The sequence below is a fragment of the Watersipora subatra genome, chromosome 2, assembly GCF_963576615.1.
Source record: "Watersipora subatra chromosome 2, tzWatSuba1.1, whole genome shotgun sequence".
In the NCBI taxonomy this organism is placed as follows: Eukaryota; Metazoa; Bryozoa; class Gymnolaemata; order Cheilostomatida; family Watersiporidae; genus Watersipora; species Watersipora subatra.
The window spans coordinates 6,421,585-6,444,980 of record NC_088709.1 but is presented as its reverse complement, the minus strand read 5'-3'; the positions used below and the strand labels follow the sequence as shown (position 1 = coordinate 6,444,980).

Sequence of the window (23,396 nt, the reverse complement as noted above, 5' to 3'; positions counted from 1 at the left end):
AACTGATGTCCAAAGCAGTGAAAGTAAAGGAAATGACAATGATATTTTTCTAACGATTCTTATAGGATTATTACAGTATTTAATTGTAAAATAAAATCTGTAAAAAATTGTAAACAGCTAAAATCTGTTTAGAATTTTAAATTCAGCATGATTTTTTAAATATAAATACAGAAATCTAGAAAAATAGCACAACTTCTTGATATTGGTTGCTATGACCAATGATATACAGCCCCCCCAGCCTATGTATATTACAAAGCAGCTTGCCATTTTACTTCTAATATTGCATTTCTCCTATTGCAGGGGAGAGATATAAACATAATCTTTTCCTTTCATTATTGCTGTTTGTTGTACATAATAGCACCCAGTACATTACAACTACCATTGTAGCTACCATTGCAGTTCTCCTATTGCACTGCAGTGCCATTTGACTGCTAATAGTATTGCATTTCTCAATCAGCAGTACCCTTTCTTTTTTCCAATATCACTTTGGTCGTGGGCTGTATGACAGGGGAATTTCTAGTTATTAGTATAGTGATTAGTATATTAGTTAGTATAGTGACTGTTATATCAGTTGGTGTAGTGGCTAGTATATCAGTTAAATGTTAAAGTAACCAGTATCGACATTAAGTTAAAGCTCGCTTCACCATATACAGTAGCTGTGGAGTCTTTGCACTTAGGTACACAGACAAGCGCTATTTATAATGTCCTATCTCCTTAGTGAATGCTCGTGGTGAGAATGTTATAGCAATGCTTTAGCTCTTAGACTTTTCAATCAACATTTCTATATAGGTTGCAGGCAACTGTTAAAACGAGACTGTTAGTCACTCTGTGTGACTCCTTTTCACTGATACTATTTTAAGTTTGTGATTGCAGGGTTAAGGGAAATGTTGAAAGAGCACACATTCGTCGGCTGCGTAAACAGGTCCTTCTCTTTGCTTCAGTACCAGACTAGTCTTTATCTCGTCAACAACAAAAATCTCACGTAAGTTTGCTGATATTTTTAGCATCTTCTCTCTCATTAGAAGATGTTTGAAATGAAGTTGAAAACATATTGTTTAGTGGTGGGTCTGTATGGTCTTTATTTTGAAGTCTATTTTAAATAAAGGTGTTCTTCCAAACGTTTTTAGAAAATATATTTTATACACATTGACTAAACTTTCAATTTATCAAAAGTCACAGGGCAGGCAACGAAGCATTCACCTCCAATTCCATTCCTCATCCACCCACTGTCTTGGCCAGCAGTATTTGCTATAGTATATTCCTTTATTGATTGACAAGGTGAATGCCCTGCGTTGCACGGGTAATAAAAACCTGCTTATAAACATTACATTACCTACACTACCCTACCTACTACATTACCTTCACACTACACTACCTACAATTGTTCGTAAGCTGGTGCAACACCCCACCAAATTTGAATTTCGTGAAACGTTGTTGATCTCGAATGGCGACAAAAATGCTGTAACAAGGAAACAAATAATCATGGTGTTCTACATCATAAGGCAAAAGCCCGCAAAACAGAGACAGTAACTCGGAGGTGCACTGTACTTGTTTTTTTGTTGAAGTCCATTTCATAAAGGTAGTACTGCATACAGTGTGTAGTCTCTCAGCAAAGTGTTGCAATCAGAATGACTCATTTTGTGTCGCTTGGTTTTGACAGCCCTGCAAATACCTCTGATCACAATAGATAGCTCATGCCATCCCGTTACAGCGGTTTATTTTACCTTTTTAAACCTACAAAACACTTGTTTCTTTTGTCCTCTTGCAAATAGTGAAGGGGCTGGCCATATCATTTCTGTATTTGCTGATGCGTGTTGTTTGTGTTTTTATGTATGCTTTTAAGATTTCGTGCTGCATTTTGTTATTCTTTTCTTTCAAAAGGCTCACATTAGTTTTTGGTTATTTTTATGTATCACTGAGATGAGTGATATAGTGATCAGGTAGTTGGCTCCTCTTAGAATTACCTACGGTATTTCCTATATATTTAGTCTTAACTATCCCCGGCCTGCACCATTTCATCAAACTGCAGACAGAGTATGGCCAATTAACTCTCCAAATGTTGCTACAGATCGCTCTGAATTTTTTCCTTGATGTTTCTTATTCACAGGCAAGAGTTATTCTACCAGATAATGCTCTATGACTTTGGCAACTTTGGGACCCTTAAGCTTTCGGTAAGTTTTCGTGAAAGTATTATTATGGAACATACTATTCCATGTCTGAGAGCTTTCCATCCAATCAAATGCTTTATACGGTAATTATATTTTGCCTTGTTATAAAGTGCACAGAGTAAGCAGCAACGCGAACTTCTATGTAGCTGTCCCTGAAAGAGGTCCTTGACCTTAGAATTGGGTAGTCAGTTGCTCAGCATTATCTCTGCAGGAAAAGACCTCCATCAAGGAGTTAGCTCTACTCGCTTTGCAACTTCCTGAGTGTGGCTGGACCCCTCAAGATGGCGACAAGCAGGATATTGCTCAATACGCCTGTCAGTTCCTTCTCGCTAAGGCTGCCATGCTGTCGGAGTATTTTAGCCTAGAGATTGACAAGGTGGGTCTATTTTCCAATCTATAATTTACAGTCTATCATCTATACAGTTATTATATACAGTCTATAATCTAAAGTATGTATATTAATAAGACCCACTTGGTCGTTGCATACGCCAGCTCGCCAAAAATATTTGGTTTCAAAATTTCGTCTGGTTCCAGAAAACCAGCGTCTTCTGGTTTTCGTCTTCTGGTCTGGAAAAACGCATGCATTTCATCTCTAGGACAGGCCCTTGCAGTGGCAGACATTCATCTCGCTAAAAATGTTTCACTCATGGCCAGCTTTATTTTGGCTGATAACGCATTGGTAGCCCATGAAATATATTCACATACTGTTTTAAAGGAACCGCAAAAAATGTTGTTTATAAAGAAGTATTTAAGTTCATGAAATAACTCCCAAATAAGTGTACCAAGTGTTGGCGCAGGGAGCTAGTGTCTGAAGGGTTGGTATGTGCAGCTTGATCACCTCCACGGCCAAGCTCCCAGCCCATGCATTCGTGGCGCAACACTGGATTTTGCTGAACTGGATAGATGTGCAAAACAAATTTACCGATAAAAACTAATACACCTTTTCACAAATGACTACATTGAGGTTCGTTCTGGGGAAAATAAAGGAAGAGTTATATAAGAGCAGACTGCCAGAGCTCCGTGTCTATGCCTTATTTAATGTGAACAGGCAGGCCCACTCTAAACAATTCCGGGCTCAATTGGCTATCTTAAAACTTGAGTGTTCCATATAAAAGTACCACCATCTATCTGATCACATGATCTGTCTGATTAGAAACTCAAGAGTCCGTCTTCGCATGCGTGAAGAACAATAGCCTTCAATAAACTTGCTCATAGATTGTCCAAGTGAAAGCAGTACAGCAATTCCTATTGAAAATCTACACACACCCTCCGAGCTCTGATTGAAGATTAAAGGTTGACTTGCAACAAAATTCACATTACAGTTATTTGGTATTGAAAGATTCACCATGTCTTACTCTGTTGTGTTGTGGGTGCAAAATATATGGAAATGTGATTAAAAGCTCTTAAAAGCTCAAAAACGAACAGTTAATCGCAGCCACACGAGACCGCCGTAGTTTGGATTCGCTTTCAAAAACAGCTCAAATGGGACGTAGTTGTTACAGGATGGTTTCTGTTTACACATTCATGCAACCTCATTCATCGAAATATTTTCACAAATATACTTCACGCATTCAATAAAACCATGTCTATTGTTCTTACGTGTCTGTTTTATCGTCATTGTAATGCTGTCACTTTTAGCATTGATATCTTATAACTTACCGTAAAAAATCGTTAAACTTTTTAACCTTAGCTCGAAGTAGTACATATCATTGTCTGATAACCATGACGAGCCTGTTGGTTACCTGTGATAATCGAAAAGTGCTGCAAAAATTATTTGCGAAGTATTGAGTCACGTGATCAAATTACGACTTGACGATTGAATAATGCCAAAACAAAACTGTAAAGTAGCGAGCATCTATATGTAATACGGGGACTTCGGGAAAACCCGAAGTGTTTGTCATAAACTAGTGCTGCGATATGTTTTATATTGAGCTTTTTATTGGCCTTTCAATACACGTGAGAACATCACGTGACAAGACGATAACCAAACTGTAATGACTACGTCAGATAAATACAGAGATTCCAATCTACGGCGGCTTTTCGTTTTTGAGCTTTTAAGGGCTTGTAATCACATTTCCACGTATTTGGCACCTACAACACAACAGAGTAATACATAGTGAATCTTTTGATACTAAATAACTGTAATGTGAATTTTATTGCAAGTCAACCTTTAAAGAAATCCTGAGCAATGCCAGGCTTACTGCTAGTACTCTATAATTTATAGTCTATGCTCTTTGGTTTCTAGGTTATAATTTTTTTATAGATAGATAAGGAGTGTCTATTTTAGTCTATAATATATTGTCTATAATATACTATAATCTACAATATGTACAGTCTATGATTTACTGTCTATAATTTGCAGTTGCTAGTCTAATAATTTTAGCCTTCAGATAGACAAGGTAGGTTTTCACTTTTTCATATCATCTTCTTCCGTACACCTTCTACGTTCTTCTCTAGCCTCTGTTAATAATGATTGTTTTTTAGATAACTGCCCTCAGTGGTACTAAGTAGTGTCAAGTTTAGATCTCTGCTGGTAGAGTCTAGAGTTCTCTAGGACTCAGTACTGAGCCTTATGTTTATCTTTGGTTTATAGCGGGGACCATCCCAATCATTTAGACTACTACGTTGGCCTTTTTGCCAATTACTAACTCATGTTAATTACTGTGAAACCCACAGATTACTAGATAGGTTTCAGATTAATCCAGACCTGCTAATTCTTTAGGCAAGCGCATAAGGCGTGAGCTTCAACACTAACAAAATTAAGATTATTGCTTTTCATTAGCATAAAAGTGTCCTGGCATATACCATGGACAGTGTAAGTATTTGGTAGAGGCTTGTTTCAGTCAGACCTTACATGTTCTAATAAATACTCTTCGTCATATTCTGCTGCTGGTATACTGTTATCATATATATGTGTGTCTCTAACAGGAAGGTAATCTTTGCACACTTCCGCTGCTCCTGGATGGCTATATTCCAGAGTTGGAGCGAGTGCCACTCTTTCTCGTTCGTCTCGTCACTGAGGTGAATTGGGAGGATGAAAAGAATTGTTTTAAAGATATTTGTACAGAAACGAGTATGTTTTATGCCATGCAGAAGGAAATACTGCCTATTCCAAAGTCTCAAAGGGTTAGTTAAATGCAACAAATACATTATCTCTTGGCACACTCACAGCTAGTTCGGTTTACTGATGGGAGACTTATGTCCATCCCTTTTTGTTGCTGAAGTGCTTTGAGGTGAGCAGCTTGAGATAAGTAAAAATCGAAATAATATACATATATCACTTGTTCTTTTGTATGGTGGACATATTTGGCTAATGATAACCTTAGCTTTACAGAGAACTACAGTTATAATCCAAAAGTCTGCTCAAGGTTGGTTTGCGAATTAACAAAATGAAATCTATATTTGTAAGAATATTCATTCCAATATGTAACAGTTTCGGAATATGAAGGTAATATCAGGACTGACTAACTTCCTATATGGAGATTTTGACACGACTAGTCGATGGGTGCAGTTCATTCTCCTTAACTCCTACTTAATACGCTACAGGATGGTGACGACGAGCTATATATTGATGAGCAGATCGCTAATTGACACGATGTTCACTCAAATTGTCTGCTAGATTAATACAATATAATATATGTTTAAACTAGTATGTAATATATAGCTCGACTGAAATAATATTTGGCTAGACTACGATGTAATATATGGCTAGACTATGATGTAATATATGGCTAGGCTATGATGTAATATATGGCTAGACTATGATGTAATATATGGCTACACTATGATGTAATATATGACTAGGCTATGATGTAATATATGGCTACACTATGATGTAATATATGGCTAGACTATGATGTAATACATGGCTAGACTATAATGTAATATATGGCTAGACTATGATGTAATATATGGCTAGGCTATGATGTAATATATGGCTAGACTATGATGTAATATATGGCTAAACTATGATGTAATATATGACTAGGCTATGATGTAATATATGGCTAGACTATGATGTAATATATGGCTACACTATAATCTAACGACCAAACACGAGCGAAGCGATTTTTTGGGAGCTTTATGATAAATGCATATGCGAACACAACTCCCGAAAAATTATCCGTCAATGGCCGTTACCAAACCCTTGTACCAAAATCCTATCCAAAAATTTAACCATTTTTTGTAGAGTCGTTTAAGTATAATAACAATACAAAACACATATTAACCTATTTAAATATGTTACCAAGTCTTTGAAAAGTTGACGCAATATCCTAAAACTAACCCATCTGATCGGATTATACATAAATAGACAGATTAATTTGGCCTAAAATCGCTATTAAAACTTTGACAAGCCTTTTTTAATCAAAATTAAAACATGGTAAACGAGATGCCGATAAGGCCGTGGGACAGAGAGTATAACCACTGAGTCGTGCGTTATTAAGACTATTATGTAGTTTATAGCTAGACTAAGATGTAATATATGGCTACACTATGATGTAATATATGGCTAGATTATGATGTAATATTTGATTAGACTATTATGTAATTTATAGCTAGACTGTGATGTAATACAGTGTATATGGCTACACTGTGATTTAATATATAGCTAAACTATGATGTAATATTTGGCTAGAGTCTAGCCAAATATTACATCATAGTTTAGCCATATATTAAATCACAGTGTAGCCATATATTACATCACAGTCTAGCTATAAATTACATCATAGTCTAGCCGCTAGACTATTGTGTAATTTATAGCTAGACTATGGTGCAGTATTTGACTAGACTATGATATAATCTCTGGCTCGACTGAGATAATATATGGCTATACTATGATGTAACATATGGCTAGATTACGATGCGCAATATGAATTTGATGTGCTGATAGATAATTTTACAGTAATTGTTTTAGCCTGACATGATTGGAAATCATACCGCTACATTGGGTATATGTAATACAAATATGCAAGATTGAGTGGCCCTTGGTAGTTTTGGTATTCATGAACATTCAATATCTCTGTGTATTTGGTTTGAGGTTAAGCAACTCTGTGGTGCTGGTATATATACACAGTTAACTACTTGGTTACAAATTATTACCCAAGCTAACCTTTCATATTTAATTTGTTTCTGTTTAACTCTCAAAAGTATATGAGAGTTTCCTGTCAAACTGCTAATCACTTTCATAACCTTCAATTGCATCACACAATGCCATTACCTTATTGGATAGGTTACACAAAGCTATTACCTTATTGGACAGGTTACACGATGCCATCACCTTATTGGACAGGTTACAGGATGCTATCACCTTATTTGACAGGTTACGCAATACTGCAACCTTATTGGACAGGTTACACAATGACATTATTATATTTGACAGGTTACACAAAGCTATTACCTTATTGGACAGGTTACACAAAGCTATTACCTTATTGGACAGGTTACGCAATGCTATTACCTTATTGGACAGGTTACACAAAGCTATTACCTTATTGGACAGGTTACGCATTGCTATTACCTTATTGGACAGGTTACGCAAAGCTATTACCTTATTGGACAGGTTACACAAAGCTATTACCTTATTGGACAGGTTACGCAATGCTATTACCTTATTGGACAGGTTACACAAAGCTATTACCTTATTGGACAGGTTACGCAATGCTATTACCTTATTGGACAGGTTACACAAAGCTATTACCTTATTGGACAGGTTACACGATGCTATCACCTTATTTGACAGGTTACGCAATACTGCAACCTTATTGGACAGGTTACACAATGATATTACCATATTTGACAGGTTACACAAGGCTGTAACCTTATTGGACAGCTTACACAATGCTATCACCTTATTTGACAGGTTACGCAATGCTGCAACCTTATTGGACAGGTTACACAATAGTATTACCATATTTGACAGGTTACAGGGGAAGAGCAGGAATGGAAAAAATGTGTAGAGAATGTTCTCTTCCCTGCTATGCGTCGGTCATTGCTACCATCAGAGGAAAGAGCCAAAGATGGCAGCTTTCTAGAGATAGCCAGTCTGCCAAATCTCTACAAAGTGTTTGAGCGTTGCTAGCTGTCTGTCCAACTCCAATAGCTGTAATCCTTAACAGAATCTCACTCTAGGATGTGCATAAACAAAACATTTTATAACAAATATATCACATGTGCATTATATTTTTGGTCAAAACAATCCATATGCCACATTTTTTGTATTAAACTGTAAGTGAAGTGGAACATTTATTTTGTTTTAGATAGATAGCACTATCATTGTTCACTACAGATAATTTCAATGTTTCGTGCACAACATAGGCGCGGGGTGGTCTTTCCTAAAACTCCAACATATTATTTTTCTCAACAATTTTTTATACTGATCCTGATAAACCCTGATCAATGTTGCATCACTCCAAAACCCTACTAATGCTGAAAATCATCAAAAAATTAAGCAAAATTATCACATGATAGGTAGATCTACCTTATGGCTTGTCTACTTGGGTTATCTTCATAGATATATAAACCTTATATAGGGCTTATATATTCATGGTTTATATATCTACGAACTACGGTTATATTAGAGACTGCATAGAATCAAGTTATCAACTGACAATAACACGCGTCTTGTTTGCCCGCTGTGATAGTTGTCAGTCCATTTTACTGAGCACAATCATCGCTGGACACGCAACTCCCGCATATAAAAGGTTTTGCAGATAAAGGACGATTGGCGACTTATCTAACCGAACGACGGCGTGATTATCAGCCAAACTATGTCAGATGTTTTATTAGCGAGCGGCATTTGGAACTTTCTACGCGATGTCGACCGTTTGTTAGGATATTCATAAATCGACAACGTTTGTTTTCTATAAATTACCACAATTCTAAACGTTGAAGATTAAAATACTTAAACAAAACAATATGTAACACTTCACTATAGTTAAAAGTAGATGTCTATGAAACATTATTCACTATAATTAGTCAGTTTCAATTGTTTAGGACTGCTATAAACCAATTTCCCTTTACAATCATCCCCTATGAACGTCTGGACCATATTTACTAAGAGAATTATTAGGTAAGATTGAAAGGTGGTTACACTGTAAACGACGTGGTTTTTGTAGCAGACCTTCCTGTGAAACTCAGATATGTACTATTGTTCATGAGATCTCCAGATTAACTGACAGAAAATCAAATGTTCATGCTGCTGTCTTAACTGTTTCAAAAGCCTTTGACAACGTTGCACATTTACTTCTCATGCAAAGAATATCTGAGATCCATACAATTGACTGCTGCATGCTCGACTGCACTCATTATTTCTTAAATACAACATCTCAAATAGTGGTACTAAGTGGTGGTCAGTCTAGATCTGTGCTGGTAGCGTCAGGAGTTCTCTAGCACCCATTACTGAACCTTATGTTATTTTTGGTTTATAGCAGTGATCATCCCAATCATGAAACTACTATGTTGGCCTTTTTGGCAATCACTCATGTTACAGACTGTAAAACCTACAGATTACGAGATCTAGACATGCAAGATTTTTGGGCAAACACGCAGGCCATGAGCCTCAATGTTAACAAAATGAGATTATTTCATTTGCAGAAAAACTTTTAGCATGTACCATAGACAGGGTAAGTATTTGGTCAGGTATTTGGTGTTTGGCGGTGGCTTTGTTCAGTCAGACCTCACAATCATCACCCATATTGCAGACAAATGTGCTGCACCAAGATGAAAATTGAAATGATCAGATGTGTTTTATTCTGGGCATTAAAGAAAACCAATTTTATTGCATACAAACATATTACTTTCCCTCTGGGGTATACAACAAGTATATAGGATCCCACATCAAATAAAAATATTGAAATTCTTGAACTGACACAACACAAAACCATGGAGTGCATCTTATCTGTAAGCTGAAAGGTAAAAGAGGTGTGTCAGAAGCTAACAAAAATCTCAAACATCAGCATCTTGATGTAAAGAGAAAAAATTTCAGAATAAAGCAAACTATTGCTTGAGATACTTTCAATGGAGGCGACACATCCTGCTCGCTCCTGATCCTACAATGACATCATTAACCAATCTGAGACTTCATTGTGGACAAGATGAAAAGAAAAGATTTATACAGACCACTGGTAAATGTTATTTGAACGATTATCTACACGGCGCAATATGGAATCTCAAAAGAACTGAGTGTCATCAACCGGTTTACATAAAACACATCTCTGGCTGGGTGCTCCTACCTACTCTGTTTCCAAATGCTACACCTATCTGAAATATGTTGTCATCATTGATGTTACTTAAGTCATTGCTTAGTTACATAATAAATCCTAGTTGTAATGCTAGTCCTGAATGTAAAAAAAATGCTAGTTGCAGCGTAACTTGAAGAATTAAGATGAAAAATTTCGAGATCAAGGTTCCCCAAAATTCAAGAATACGTAATGTATAGAAAGTCAAGATTCTTCAATACATTATACACTGTTGATAAAATTGAAGAAAATTTAGCTAATGTTTTCAGCAAGAAGATGCTGTAAGATAACATATTTTAATGAACATCCGTCGACGCTAGGTCAATATTCTCAACATTAAATAAACTTAAAACACCTTGCTCTGCTGAAATGGTTGGAATGATGCAGCTTTCTTTAGTTCAACAAATTGATACCATGCTCTCGGCAAACTTCAGTAACAATTACTAAGTACTTACCGTCATCTGAGCAATGACTTTGAGCTACTGAAATAGAACTTACTTCGTCTGGTAGCTACAGTTCTAGTACCTAAAATTATTGATAGCGATATATCCCTATATTATCTACCTGAAACCCAAAGCCTATTGAGCTGACTTTCACAGGGCTCATGGAATGTGTAAGTTTGAAAGATAATTCTAGTGCCTCGTAGCGTCATCATTTTGTTTAGATTTAATGCCCTTATTTCAGTATTCTATCAGCACTAAAAAAATTGTGTTCTGTATATTTCACAGAGCATCAACTCAAATACAGTAAATAATAACAAACAGTCTCTATATTTATGGTCTAAGAACTGTATTTAGGCATCAATGTTCATAGGGTTCTCATAGTTCCTAGGTATACAGCTCTTTCAAATTTTTAAGTAGTTTGCAATGACTGTCTTTTTTATACTGCTTCATTATAATATGGAATCCCACCATCAGTTTTTATTTTTCTTTTGTACTCGTCTTTGTAATTACCGTCATAAGAACCAGATAAAACTTTCCCTTGCAGATTAATAATATAGAATTTTCCACCACGCAAAAAGTAGCATTCTCTGCATCATTTTGGCATGGTCATCCAGTTATTTCATATCTAGCCAAGCATTCCTTTTTAACTAACCGTAGCAAAAACTCATGGATTTCTTATGAATTGCCAGTTCATTGTGGGTACAGCATAACTTTTCAAGTGCTCAGTTGTAGTTAACACAATCTTATTTTGTTAAAGGTAAAATCTTAATGTCAAGGTTTGTTCTGTTCTTGCTAGTTAAAGGGTAGTGTGAACCTTGTTTTTATAAACAATCTGCTTGAAACATGAAAATCGGCATTTTTGCATGCTGGCTTTATTCATCCATCAGAGTAAAGATTATAATTGATCCATTTGATTGTTGGATTTTGTTGTGAAGCAACTTTTTTAAAGTTATGTTAAACAATAACCTTTATTGATCAGTTTTAATCCTGGATAGACAATTTTATAAGTTTTTTATTGGGTCCAATACACGAGCACTCATGACTATTACACTCAAGTTTGGCAGTTAGCATGACTGACACCTTGCTGAGCAGTTCACTCTATTTAATTTATTTCCAGTTCTAGTATCAAGAAGAAATAGCAGAGTGTGTATTAAAGTTGGTCAAGCCTGTGAAGATCATGCTTTCTCTTCAATAAGTTAAATAAAAATCAACTGACTCACCATTTAATAGAAAATTTCTCAAATGTTCTGTCATTGATGCTTAAACTCATCACAAGCTCTGCTGGTTCTTTGCCATCTGGGAGCTGCTATGATGCTGAATAATTAGGCTCAAATAGCACAAGTTATAGAAGCTCATATTTAATGTTTTTATCTACTAACTGTACAGCAAGCAGAGCCTCTTCAGGCACCCAAAACGCAGCTAGTAGTAATAAAGTTCACTCATTTTCTAACTATAAAAGTTGAATGTTTTGTTTATATGGCAGTGAATTGCATGTGCACAGACTTCAGACTTGCGTTTTTGTATTCTACTCAAAACTCATGCCATCTGACCTGGCAATCCATATAAAATCGCATGTTTAGTAAAAAACATTATTACCTGCTGCCAATCAATTTCACAAAAGTATTTTTTTCACCATAGTTTTTGTTTAGTAGTAATGTGCTTTTATTTAGTCCACAAAGTTGAACTCTGGTTTCATTTTATGCGATTTATTTATGTCTGTTGTTTTTTATACATAGGCCTACTTACCATTATGTTTTTCGTACGATTCTCTTTAGCGATGTGCATATTAGTTAGGCGTATTCAAAGATTCATCCTTCCTTCACATCCTCCTTCCTAGTGCTCCACATGTTTATACCGATTAGCTTGTCAGATTCAAAGGTATATTAAAAAGTACTTTGGATTCGTCTGCGGGCCATTCTATAAGAAGCATTCAATCATATGGATTAGCCTGTTATGGTTGTAATATGGAGCTGATGATTTTTATATAAGAAATTTTTTTTTCAAATGGGTCAAAAGTACTTTTCTATTACACGTTAATTACTTCCTCTTTTAATAATGACATCCTGGGCAGGTGGCCATTTGAATGGCTATTCATACCTCTTTTGTGCATCTTCGCGGTAAGATGATTTTGCGCAATGCAATCACCCATCTGCTATAATGAAAATGTTTGTATAGATATACCTAGACTGAAATTAGAGTTCATATCAGCGGTGCCTGGTTCTACTACCTACCTATCTACCAGGTTAAGTTATGTCATAGTATGGCTACTTAATGTCCTTTTCAACCTGTATCAGGTCTGGTGGCATTAAAAATCAACATAAACTCACCCAAAAGTAGTTTATTTGTTTTTTACGATAAGTTCAGATGGAGTTATTTATGAATAAAGCTGGTTGACATTCCTATTTATATATTCGTTTTAGATTAATGGAAAACTCGGAGTCACTTCTCAAAACAGCGGCAAACCTTCGCTCTGAGCGACAATTTTCAGATGCATTAAATTTATACACAGAATGTATAACAAAATGTTTAAAGGGTAAATGTAGGTGAGACATACTCTTAACAAAGTGGTTGTATAGCTTGTCATTTCGTGATCTATTTGGTTATGCTTCTGAAAAAGCCATTTTACACAGTGATGTATATTGTTAGTAAGTATTAATATCTCTATTTATTAGCAAAAATGAGCTTGCATCTGCATACAACGAACGAGGTTTCACCAAGTATTTAGCTGTGGATTTTGATGGAGCTGTGGATGACTACACAAGTGCTATCAGGGCGTGCGAATCTGCCGTCTATTACTACAACCGAGCTGTCGTACACTACAGACTAGGTACATCGCTATACCTCAGCAAGCCTATGCTCTAACTTCATGATAGTCTCTATACTCTCACACCTTATAGATCACGTCTCCTAGAGACAAACCTCTACCTGTATGGCTACTCCTCAGCCACTAGCCTTGGGTCCCAAACCACAGCAAGATCGGGCTTATTATTTAAGAGCACTCTCTTTCCTTCCAGAGAGGAAAATTGTAGAATAAGAGGAGTTGGGCATTTTGTATACTGATGAAGCCTCATCAAATTCTGGAGTCCTATTTAGGGATATATATATATCGTTTATACAGCACCTTCCATCACATTTCCATTATGGCAATATTATATTGTAGGCATTGGTTAAGTTTCAATTTTTACCATCAAGTCAACAAGCTGCTTGCAGTCTAGGACTGCACGCAAATGGAACTTTTGTATTCTGTTTTGTCACCCATAATATGAGGTATCAGTAGTGAGTAATTCTTACTAGTATTTAGTATTTGTTTTCACTTGTCTCCCAGAAATGGTAATAAAATTTCACACCAATTGAGTGTTTGAGACACTTTAATACTGTATTTTATGGGTGATTTTATTAACTGCTATGGTATTCGCATGTTTTGTAGCTCGATTTCAACAAGCAGTTGATGATGCAAGCCGGGCTCTTGTACTAAAGCCTGAGTTCTCTGATGCATTACAATGTCATGATCAAGCAATAATTGATGGTAACCTGAAGAAAGTGGATCAACCAGTTTTTCAAGGCGCTGCTATATAGATCATTATTAAATAAAAATCCTTCCATCACACATTCTCAATGCTCCATAGAATTTATAAATGCTTATTTCATAGTGCTATGATACTCTAACACTCTCTAGATGTCTGAGCTCTCGTCAATCTACAATACTTTCACCTGCCGACTCACAGATGTTACTTAGGTCCTTTTTATCATCTCTTTGCTGAGCAAATTGATGACATTTTGTCTACTCTTCGTTCAGTCAGGATATTTTTATAGTCATGTATTTTATTGCTTAATATATGAATCTTAAAGATGCTTTTATTGGTGAATCCTTTTGAACCATTTCCTAACATGGTGGCAGCTTTCAACAATACCACATCGCTAAACCGGCAACTGCCCACATATGTGACTCTCTTTCTTGTGAGGGTGAAAACATGTTTACAATAATCTTGTTATAGTGTGTGCTATTCTTGTTGTAAAGTTATGTAGATAATTAATAGTAACCATCCCATCTTTTGGGGAAATGAGAGTGTACGAGTCATGTGACAAATAGTGAAGTGATTACATGACTGTGTGTTACCCTATTTGTATAGCGCGACATGTTATGGTTACAATGGTATGAATATGAGATGTTATGGTTACAATGGTATGGGATGGTATGGTTACAATGGTATGTATATGGGATGTTATGGTTACAATGGTATGAATATGAGATGTTATGGGCACAATGGTATGGATCCGAGATGTTATATCCAGAATGGTATGGATATGAGATGTTATGGCCAAAATGGTATGGATATGAAATGTTATGGTTACAATGGTATGAATATGAAATGTTATGATTACAATGGTATGGATAAGAGATGTTATGGTTACAATGGTCTGAATATGGGATGTTATGGTTACAATGGTATGGATACGAGATGGTATGGTTACAATGGTATGAATACAAGATGTTATGGTTAAAATGGTATGATATGGGATGTTATGGTTACAGTGGTATGAGTATGAGATTTTATGGTCACAATGGTATGGATCTGAGGTTATATCCAGAATGGTATGGATATGAGATGTTATGGCCAAAATGGTATGGATATGAGATGCTATGGTTACAACAGTACACGATGGTATATTCCAAACATGATATGTATCATTGGAGAATATTTATGTTTGCTACGGCATCAAGTGTAGTATAAGTCAGCACTTCATGAATTATCATGTGAGCAACATGGTTGTGTATTCTATGAACTTTGAATAATTTATTTAATTTAAGTTGAAAGCAGGTTGCCCAATCAAAAGGTTGCACGAATAAAGCATTGCCAGCTGTGCAAGGTGCGTGTAATGTAATGGGTTGAACAAGCACAATACTTGAATGTTTATTATTTGGCAAAACAAATTAACACTGCATGAGATAGGAAAGTTGTAGGTAAAACATCTAGAACGTTTAAACATGTATAAAAAAAAACAAAGGTACGAGTATCATATTATCAACGTTTGAGTATCAACATAAGCATAAAATGAGATTACAAGTAGAAGATTCAAATAGAGTGAATCATCAGGAGCCAATGGAGTGATAGTTTTAGTTCCCGCCTAGCTGGTTGCATTGAAATATTACACTGAAAATATTATTGTGTCATAATAGCCTCAGGCAAGTGGTTATTTCCCAAGTGGTTATGCGCATAATTAATGCATTTGTCTCTGATTGCTTGACAGTGTTAGAGCTAAGACTAAACTGATGTGAATATTTAGCGGGTCAGTTTGGCAGCTTGTTCAATCCAGAATAGGTTCAGAATACAAATATGGCAATTGTATATAGACAGATGATCACCATTCCAATTCCTACAATGTAATAAAATGGCCATGACAGATACACCAGCTACATAAGACATTTCATCAACATCCATCAGCTAATAGATACAGTTGAATCGGCACTCAACAAATGAGTCACCAAGTATAAACAGTCTCTGTACATTATTTGTGGTATTGAAGATCAGGATTTGTATATGCTGGAATATCTAGAAATATTGAAAGCTACAAAACTGTACACTAGTAAAGGGTTGATCAGCAACAAGTGTAGTTTATCTTGTCTGTAAAAATAATTGTTGCGATGGATGAGTTTGAAATCGAAATAATGAAACAGCAGATCAAACCAAGCCTGATTATTAAATGCCAACATCTACAGAAGACTCAGCGAAACGGCAGCAGTGAGACATTCCAAATAGGTAGTCTTATCAAAACCTATCAGTTTTGACAAGTGATGCTCAAAAGTTTAAAAGAGAAAATTTACATGGGTGGTAAAAGCGGTCAGCTGATTGAGATGACAACAATGTGATAAAAATAAGGTCAGTGCGACTGGGGTCGGCAGCTCAGCAAAAATACCAGCTGTTTCCACTCACCGAGAGCGATTTTGTTGAGCCGTAAAGCAGCTTCTGAGCTCCTTTTAGCTCTCTCAAAATCTCCCACAGCATTTGCAGACCGCACATCAAAAGACTTGATGAGCGCAACAATGCCGATACAGAAACAGCAGCAGAGCATGTTGAATATGGAGAAGGGAAGATGATCTGGCTGATGTACACCGGGCTGTTGGATGGAGCATACACCATGTTATATACATACATTGTATTCTAGTTGAACACACTGCATCTCTTTACATGAAAATGTTACAACAAATAGTGTTGACTGTAGAAGAGCAGCATCAGTACAGTGACCGTAGCAAGCAATATACACCACAGCATATGACCAAAAGCTGACAAAGAAAACTGAATTCAGATATTAATTTTGTTCTACTGGCGGCTGCATCCTTTTAGTTAACAAAAGAAAACTCTAACAATGCCCAGATCACATGTATATTATATATAATATAATATATATTATAGCAACAGCATTGCTGTTAATTTATTTATGCTCCATGGTTTTCAAATAGTGATTTTCTCTTGTTGTTAGAGATTAAACAGCATTAAAAATACATCTGGCTGAACAGCTAGATGTTTCCACCACCATTAAACAAGTCTCAACTACATTTTACACACAAAAAGCAAGCAAGTATCTTGATTAATTTTCACTACACTATTGACATCCGTCTCATGGAACGAACACAGATAGATGCGACAGTCAAACAGGATTTCAGCAGTGTCTAGCTTGTTGCGGACATCTAAAGTGGGGAGCATGAACAAGTTCAACCATGTGGTATAACATAGTGCTGTATTGGTGTCTAGCGCAGGTACCTGAGTAGGGATGACGACAAGCTGCTGCGGACCTGTTTGGACTACTCCTGGTGGTGCGACATACATCTGTCCTTGGCATCCTATAATATATTCACAAGATAATACTGTGCAATATGATCCGACCTCTAAATTTAAACGATACATAAAACACATAAAAAATTTCAATTTTTTAAAAAATCAGCAATAGGCCTACATTTATGCTGATGTATCTGCTAGCTTTATTCACCATGGTTTTACTAAAAAACACTAATATCATTTAATTTAAAGTAACAGCAGACATGACAGTTTGAACGACTGAGCTCTTATGATATTCTATGGCGAGGTGATATATTTTAATGTTTATGAGCATAGCAAATATATTAGCTTAGAAATTAATAGGAGAGCACACTAAAGTCCATCTGCGAAGAGAACATTATTCTTGAAGCAGTGTTGACTTCCATAGCTTAATGATTGACAGACACTGGCACAAAATATTGAGATTAGTAGGTTCACTGATATACATGTACCAGCTGTTATTACTTGTTGGAATTCAAGTTATTATATTTGGCTGTATTGTATAAGCAACAAGGGGTTGAATAGTGCCGATTTTGCTGTAGTGTATTATGGGGGGGGGGGGTCAGTTTAGAGACGCGTATATAATTAACTGTGTTTATACCAAATGATTATCAGAAATATATCAAACATCTAATATATCACAAATATCACAAATATATTAGAGAAATACAATTATTCACTCATACAAAATTCTGACAAGTTAATATTCGCAATGAAAGTAAATAGCCCGAGATTATCTCCTCTGCATGGCAGCTGAGAGTCAAAATTAGCTGTTACCATTCCTTTTAAAAGTCATTAAGCGGTCATAGAATAGCTAAAACACTAAAATGGGTTAGCTCTTGGTAAAATATCATAGACCTATTAACTATACTGATGATGCATGTAACGGATTCATATTTTTAGAAATAACTAATTTATGGAAGGTTTATCATGATAAACTAAGGATGCTATTTATCAGTTTTTTAGGCTTTCCTATGCTTCTTAGCATATCCAGAACAAAATGCAGAAATGCTGTTGTATGTAATCAGAGCTTGGCGTACACATAAACCTTCGAGAATCTTTACATTTTCATTTTTAATTATGCAATTTCAGTGTTAGTTATTGTCACTTCAATGTCACCATAAAGTTGGCACGCTTAATCGCAGTGCTGTTCCTGCTGCTCCACAAGGTGTATATAATTCTTCTGATAGCATTGCTATCAACATCACCTATACATCTCAAGTAAATAAAATAAATCTTGGTTCATATTTGTAAAAGAACCATTTTAAATATTTCAATTCATCGGTGTATTATTGATCGTGTATGATTGTTGATGGTAAATCTGCATAAAAAACTTGAGCAGCTAGCAATGGTAGTAACAATTAGCAATTGAAGTAGCAATTGTAGCAACAATTAGCAATTGAAGTAGCAATTAGCAGTTGTAGCAACAATTAGCAATTGAAGTAGCAATTAGCAATTGTAGCAACAATTAGCAATTGAAGTAGCAATTAGCAGTTGCAGCAACAATTAGCAATTGTAGTAGCAATTAGCAGTTGTAGCAACAATTAGCAATTGTAGTAGCAATTAGCAGTTGTAGCAACAATTAGCAATTGAAGTAGCAATTAGCAGTTGTAGCAACAATTAGCAATTGAAGTAGCAATTAGCAGTTGTAGCAACAATTAGCAATTGAAGTAGCAATTAGCAATTGAAGTAGCAATTAGCAGTTGTAGCAACAATTAGCAATTGAAGTAGCAATTAGCAGTTGTAGCAACAATTAGCAATTGAAGTAGCAATTAGCAGTTGTAGCAACAATTAGCAATTGAAGTAGCAATTAGCAGTTGTAGCAACAATTAGCAATTGAAGTAGCAATTAGCAATTGTAGCAACAATTAGCAATTGAAGTAGCAATTAGCAGTTGTAGCAACAATTAGCAATTGAAGTAGCAATTAGCAGTTGTAGCAACAATTAGCAATTGAAGTAGCAATTAGCAATTGAAGTAGCAATTAGCAGTTGTAGCAACAATTAGCAATTGAAGTAGCAATTAGCAGTTGTAGCAACAATTAGCAATTGAAGTAGCAATTAGCAGTTGTAGCAACAATTAGCAATTGAAGTAGCAATTAGCAGTTGTAGCAACAATTAGCAATTGAAGTAGCAATTAGCAGTTGTAGCAACAATTAGCAATTGAAGTAGCAATTAGCAGTTGTAGCAACAATTAGCAATTGTAGTAGCAATTAGCAGTTGTAGCAACAATTAGCAATTGAAGTAGCAATTAGCAGTTGTAGCAACAATTAGCAATTGAAGTAGCAATTAGCAGTTGTAGCAACAATTAGCAATTGAAGTAGCAATTAGCAGTTGCAGCAACAATTAGCAATTGAAGTAGCAATTAGCAATTGTGGCAACAATTCGTAATTGTAGCGACAATTCGCATTTGTAGTAACAATTAGCGATTACCAATTATAGTAGCAACGGAGTGTCACTGATATTGATGAGAGACACACTTGGGCTTGCTGCAAACAATTCTCACCTTGATAGCAGGAGCTATGCAGACTACAACTAGTAGAAGTCTTTATCAAAAGTCAAGATAGTTTCAAAAGTGTTCTTCCTGTTTGACAATATGATCGGTTACGATTGCGTTTACTATCAGAAATAGAAAAGCTACATCTCAGACTTCCTCTTATTGACAAAGTTAAGCTACAACTAGGCAAATTATCACTTCTCAAGCTTTAATATTTTAAATCAAAAATCTCTAATTTAATCAAAATTTTGGAACAACAAAATTTTAATGTAAGAACAGCTGCGCTAATCCATTCTCTATTTCTAAGTTTCATAAGTCGATGCCATTGCGTGTTGGAGAGGAAGATCTTATTGTAATACATGGTACTTTGTTTAATCAACAGCTTAACGATACACACTCAAGCTACGCGCATAGAATTAACAACTAAATAAATGAAACAATAATCAACAAAAAAGCTTTTCGTTTTCACATTCCCTTTAAATTGAATATGGATGGAGATGTAACCTCGGTGATAAACGTTACAGATGGAATGTACAGAGACGTCACGATAGAGATGGAACTGGTAGAACTTAAAGAATGTGAACATACAATAACATAAAAAATATATTTACATAAAAAATATATATGTAACAAACAAATTGTGTTTGTTACATTTATTGTAAGTTAAAGCTGTTAATGTTAGTTGCAATGTTAATTGCAAATGTATATTTGTTTTCATTTTTATATTTCTACATTTTATCTTTAATTATCACAGCCAGCCAACAATCCCCTTTCAGTCACTTTAATTATCACAGCCAGCCAACAATCCCCTTTCAGTCACTTTAATTATCACAGCCAGCCAACAATCCCCTTTCAGTCACTTTAATTATCACAGCCAGCCAACAATCCCCTTTCAGTCACTTTAATTATCACAGCCAGCCAACAATCCCCTTTCAGTCACTTTAATTATCACAGCCAGCCAACAATCCCCTTTCAGTCATTTCAATGTTTAGGTTCTTCGGACCACTCTCACCTTGTCCCTCATAAAAACTACCAGACATCTTTTGATATTGTAGTTAAACATTGATTCGTAGACATTTGTTTACATTTGTAACGACTTCTTGGCTTTAAATTTAAGGAACATATTGAATTCTTTCTTTTTTTACCGCGTTGAGTTCCATGATTTTAAAACTCAAAAGGAAGGTAAGAATATTATTTGAGCCCGTAGAACCAAATATGTGAGGAAAAGCTGCATTCAAATGTTTGGATTTAACAAACTTATGTCTTGAGGAACTCAATGTTATACATTAGAGCTAACTCCATATTTTGTGCCAAATATGTACTCAAATTTTCAAATTCCTATGTAAAAGTGGCCAGAAGTCGAAACTTTTGAGTGTATCCAGGTCAATTCTCTATTAGCCAGCTGAAAGTGCAAGTGAACCAATACGCATTACATAGGCAAAAATTACTACTACAATTGCCCGCTTAGAAATGTCCATTAAACTGTTAGTGTATAAATACTTCAAATGAATAAGAGATTTTTTTCACAAAAAATAATTATCAAAGCACCACACCGCAGATACAATGAAAACGCTTTGAAAAAATGGTTGAACTTCAACAATTAGGAATGCAATAACTTGCCAAGCCAATAGTTTTTACCTTGAGGAGGATAGCCCTGCAAGTAATTCTGTTGGGGCTGGAATCCAGGTTGGGGTGGATAGTTTGCTTGGGGTGGGTAGCTTCCTTGCAGTGGATAATTGCCTTGGAGTGGATAGGCGCCTTGAGGAGAAGAGAAGGCTTGAAAAGAACTACTTTCTTGCGTTTGGCATGGATGTAGTGGGTAAGTCGTCAGCTGGGTCGTGATATCTTCAGTTGGATGTTCTACACCTGGATATGGGGGCGGTGGAATTTTCATATCCTGTGACGTCTGCAGTGTGTTAGTAAGTTTAGAGGCTTCGTCTTTCTCATCTAATAGACATATGCAAGTAATTTAATAGTATAACTAGGATAAAAGTAACTACTATACCATGCCAGCGATACGTATTTATTAGGCATCCTGGAGCAGACAAAACCTACTTAATAAAAATTTTCACTGATGTTGATATTTCGACATACTAGTAACATACCATATTCTGGCGGCGCACTTGGAAAGGTAGATGTCATACTGAAAGTTTATTACTGGAAGTTAAGGGATTTTACAGACAATAGTTCATTCGGGGATTGAACAGGTGCAATCTGACTTCTGACTGAGTGCTGACAAGAGCGAACGATGAACGAAGCGTCAACAAAACGAGAACGAACGCCTGCGTATTTTAAACTCGCTTTCTGGAACGTTTGATTATTGGGTCGCTTCGAATATTCGCTTTGAATATTGAGACGATCGGGCTTGTTGGCCCCTTGTTGAGAAAAACAACGATACAAACACAAAATATAGCGGGTGCGAGTAATGATTGCACGATATTATAATAATTATACATGTACCTTCATAATTATGCACATCAACGTAATTTAGATGAGCGAAGCTACTGAAACAGCATCATAATTGTTGTCGAGCTACATATTGCACCACAACAATAATAACAATTTAACGGATATGGAAATTTTTTACATCTACATTGTACCACAATAGACAATTTTAAATCAGTAATCTATGATCTAATTTCGTATTACAAACAAGGATAAATTATTACCATTATGTATTAGCAACAAACTTAATTGTCAAAGTAATAAATCGGAAATTAGGATTTGTCTATCACTGTCATAGTTCGAAAAAATAACTCCAAATTAAAATCATTTGGAGTGCATGCGTGTAAATAACATCCAAGAACTAAAAGATAGAAGAGAAGATTTGGATTTGAAATTTTTAAAAAGAATTGAGTTTGGTCTATATGAACTAGACCTCAATAACTATATCTCTTTTAACCCATCCCACCAAACCCGTCATGGAGTAGTCCACCCACATTTTAGGATAGACCAATATAGGCACTCTTTTTATAATAGAATGGCACCGAATGTTGTGGGTCAGGGCGTTGATGACTCCCTCAGTTTTTAATACGATCTTAGTGTTGCAACAAATTAGGTTTTAGCGTTCTTATCAATCATTTTATCTCAAATTTTATGTTCATATAATGCCCTCGGGCGTATTGGACAGATTCGAATATATATATATATATTTGTGGTAACGAAATTCTTGTCATACCGTCCTACCGAGCTACCCAATTAAATTGACAACCACATGCACGATTGGCTATATTTTGCGTA

At 35.7% G+C, this 23,396-nt stretch overlaps 3 protein-coding genes across 3 annotated transcripts in view; 2 read left to right on the top strand and 1 right to left on the bottom strand.

Annotated features, from left to right (window-relative positions):
* The window catches only part of LOC137386800 (DNA mismatch repair protein Mlh1-like), a 52,830-nt gene extending 44,291 nt beyond the window's left edge, over positions 1 to 8,539 (top strand). Inside the window, exons 12-16 of the mRNA XM_068072948.1 lie at positions 874 to 982; positions 2,108 to 2,171; positions 2,380 to 2,544; positions 5,097 to 5,294; positions 8,089 to 8,539. Coding sequence (XP_067929049.1) covers positions 874 to 982; positions 2,108 to 2,171; positions 2,380 to 2,544; positions 5,097 to 5,294; positions 8,089 to 8,247 — 695 coding nt within the window. The 3' untranslated portion in view covers positions 8,248 to 8,539. The remainder of the gene's footprint in view (positions 1 to 873; positions 983 to 2,107; positions 2,172 to 2,379; positions 2,545 to 5,096; positions 5,295 to 8,088) is intronic.
* Positions 8,540 to 8,994: 455 nt separating this feature from the next.
* Positions 8,995 to 14,706, top strand: LOC137387802 (tetratricopeptide repeat protein 32-like). The gene is made up of 4 exons (XM_068074310.1): positions 8,995 to 9,237; positions 13,269 to 13,391; positions 13,521 to 13,675; positions 14,276 to 14,706. Exons 1-4 carry the CDS (start codon positions 9,200 to 9,202, stop codon positions 14,422 to 14,424), a joined length of 465 nt encoding a protein of 154 aa, XP_067930411.1. The 5' UTR covers positions 8,995 to 9,199; the 3' UTR covers positions 14,425 to 14,706.
* A 1,039-nt stretch (positions 14,707 to 15,745) lies between these two features.
* Positions 15,746 to 22,399, bottom strand: LOC137387672 (proline-rich transmembrane protein 1-like). Its single transcript, XM_068074156.1, has 5 exons — positions 22,262 to 22,399; positions 21,795 to 22,103; positions 17,610 to 17,689; positions 16,782 to 16,965; positions 15,746 to 16,224 (listed from the first exon to the last, which is right to left on the bottom strand). Exons 1-5 carry the CDS (start codon positions 22,296 to 22,298, stop codon positions 16,172 to 16,174), a joined length of 663 nt encoding a protein of 220 aa, XP_067930257.1. The 5' UTR covers positions 22,299 to 22,399; the 3' UTR covers positions 15,746 to 16,171.
* Positions 22,400 to 23,396: the final 997 nt, after the last annotated feature.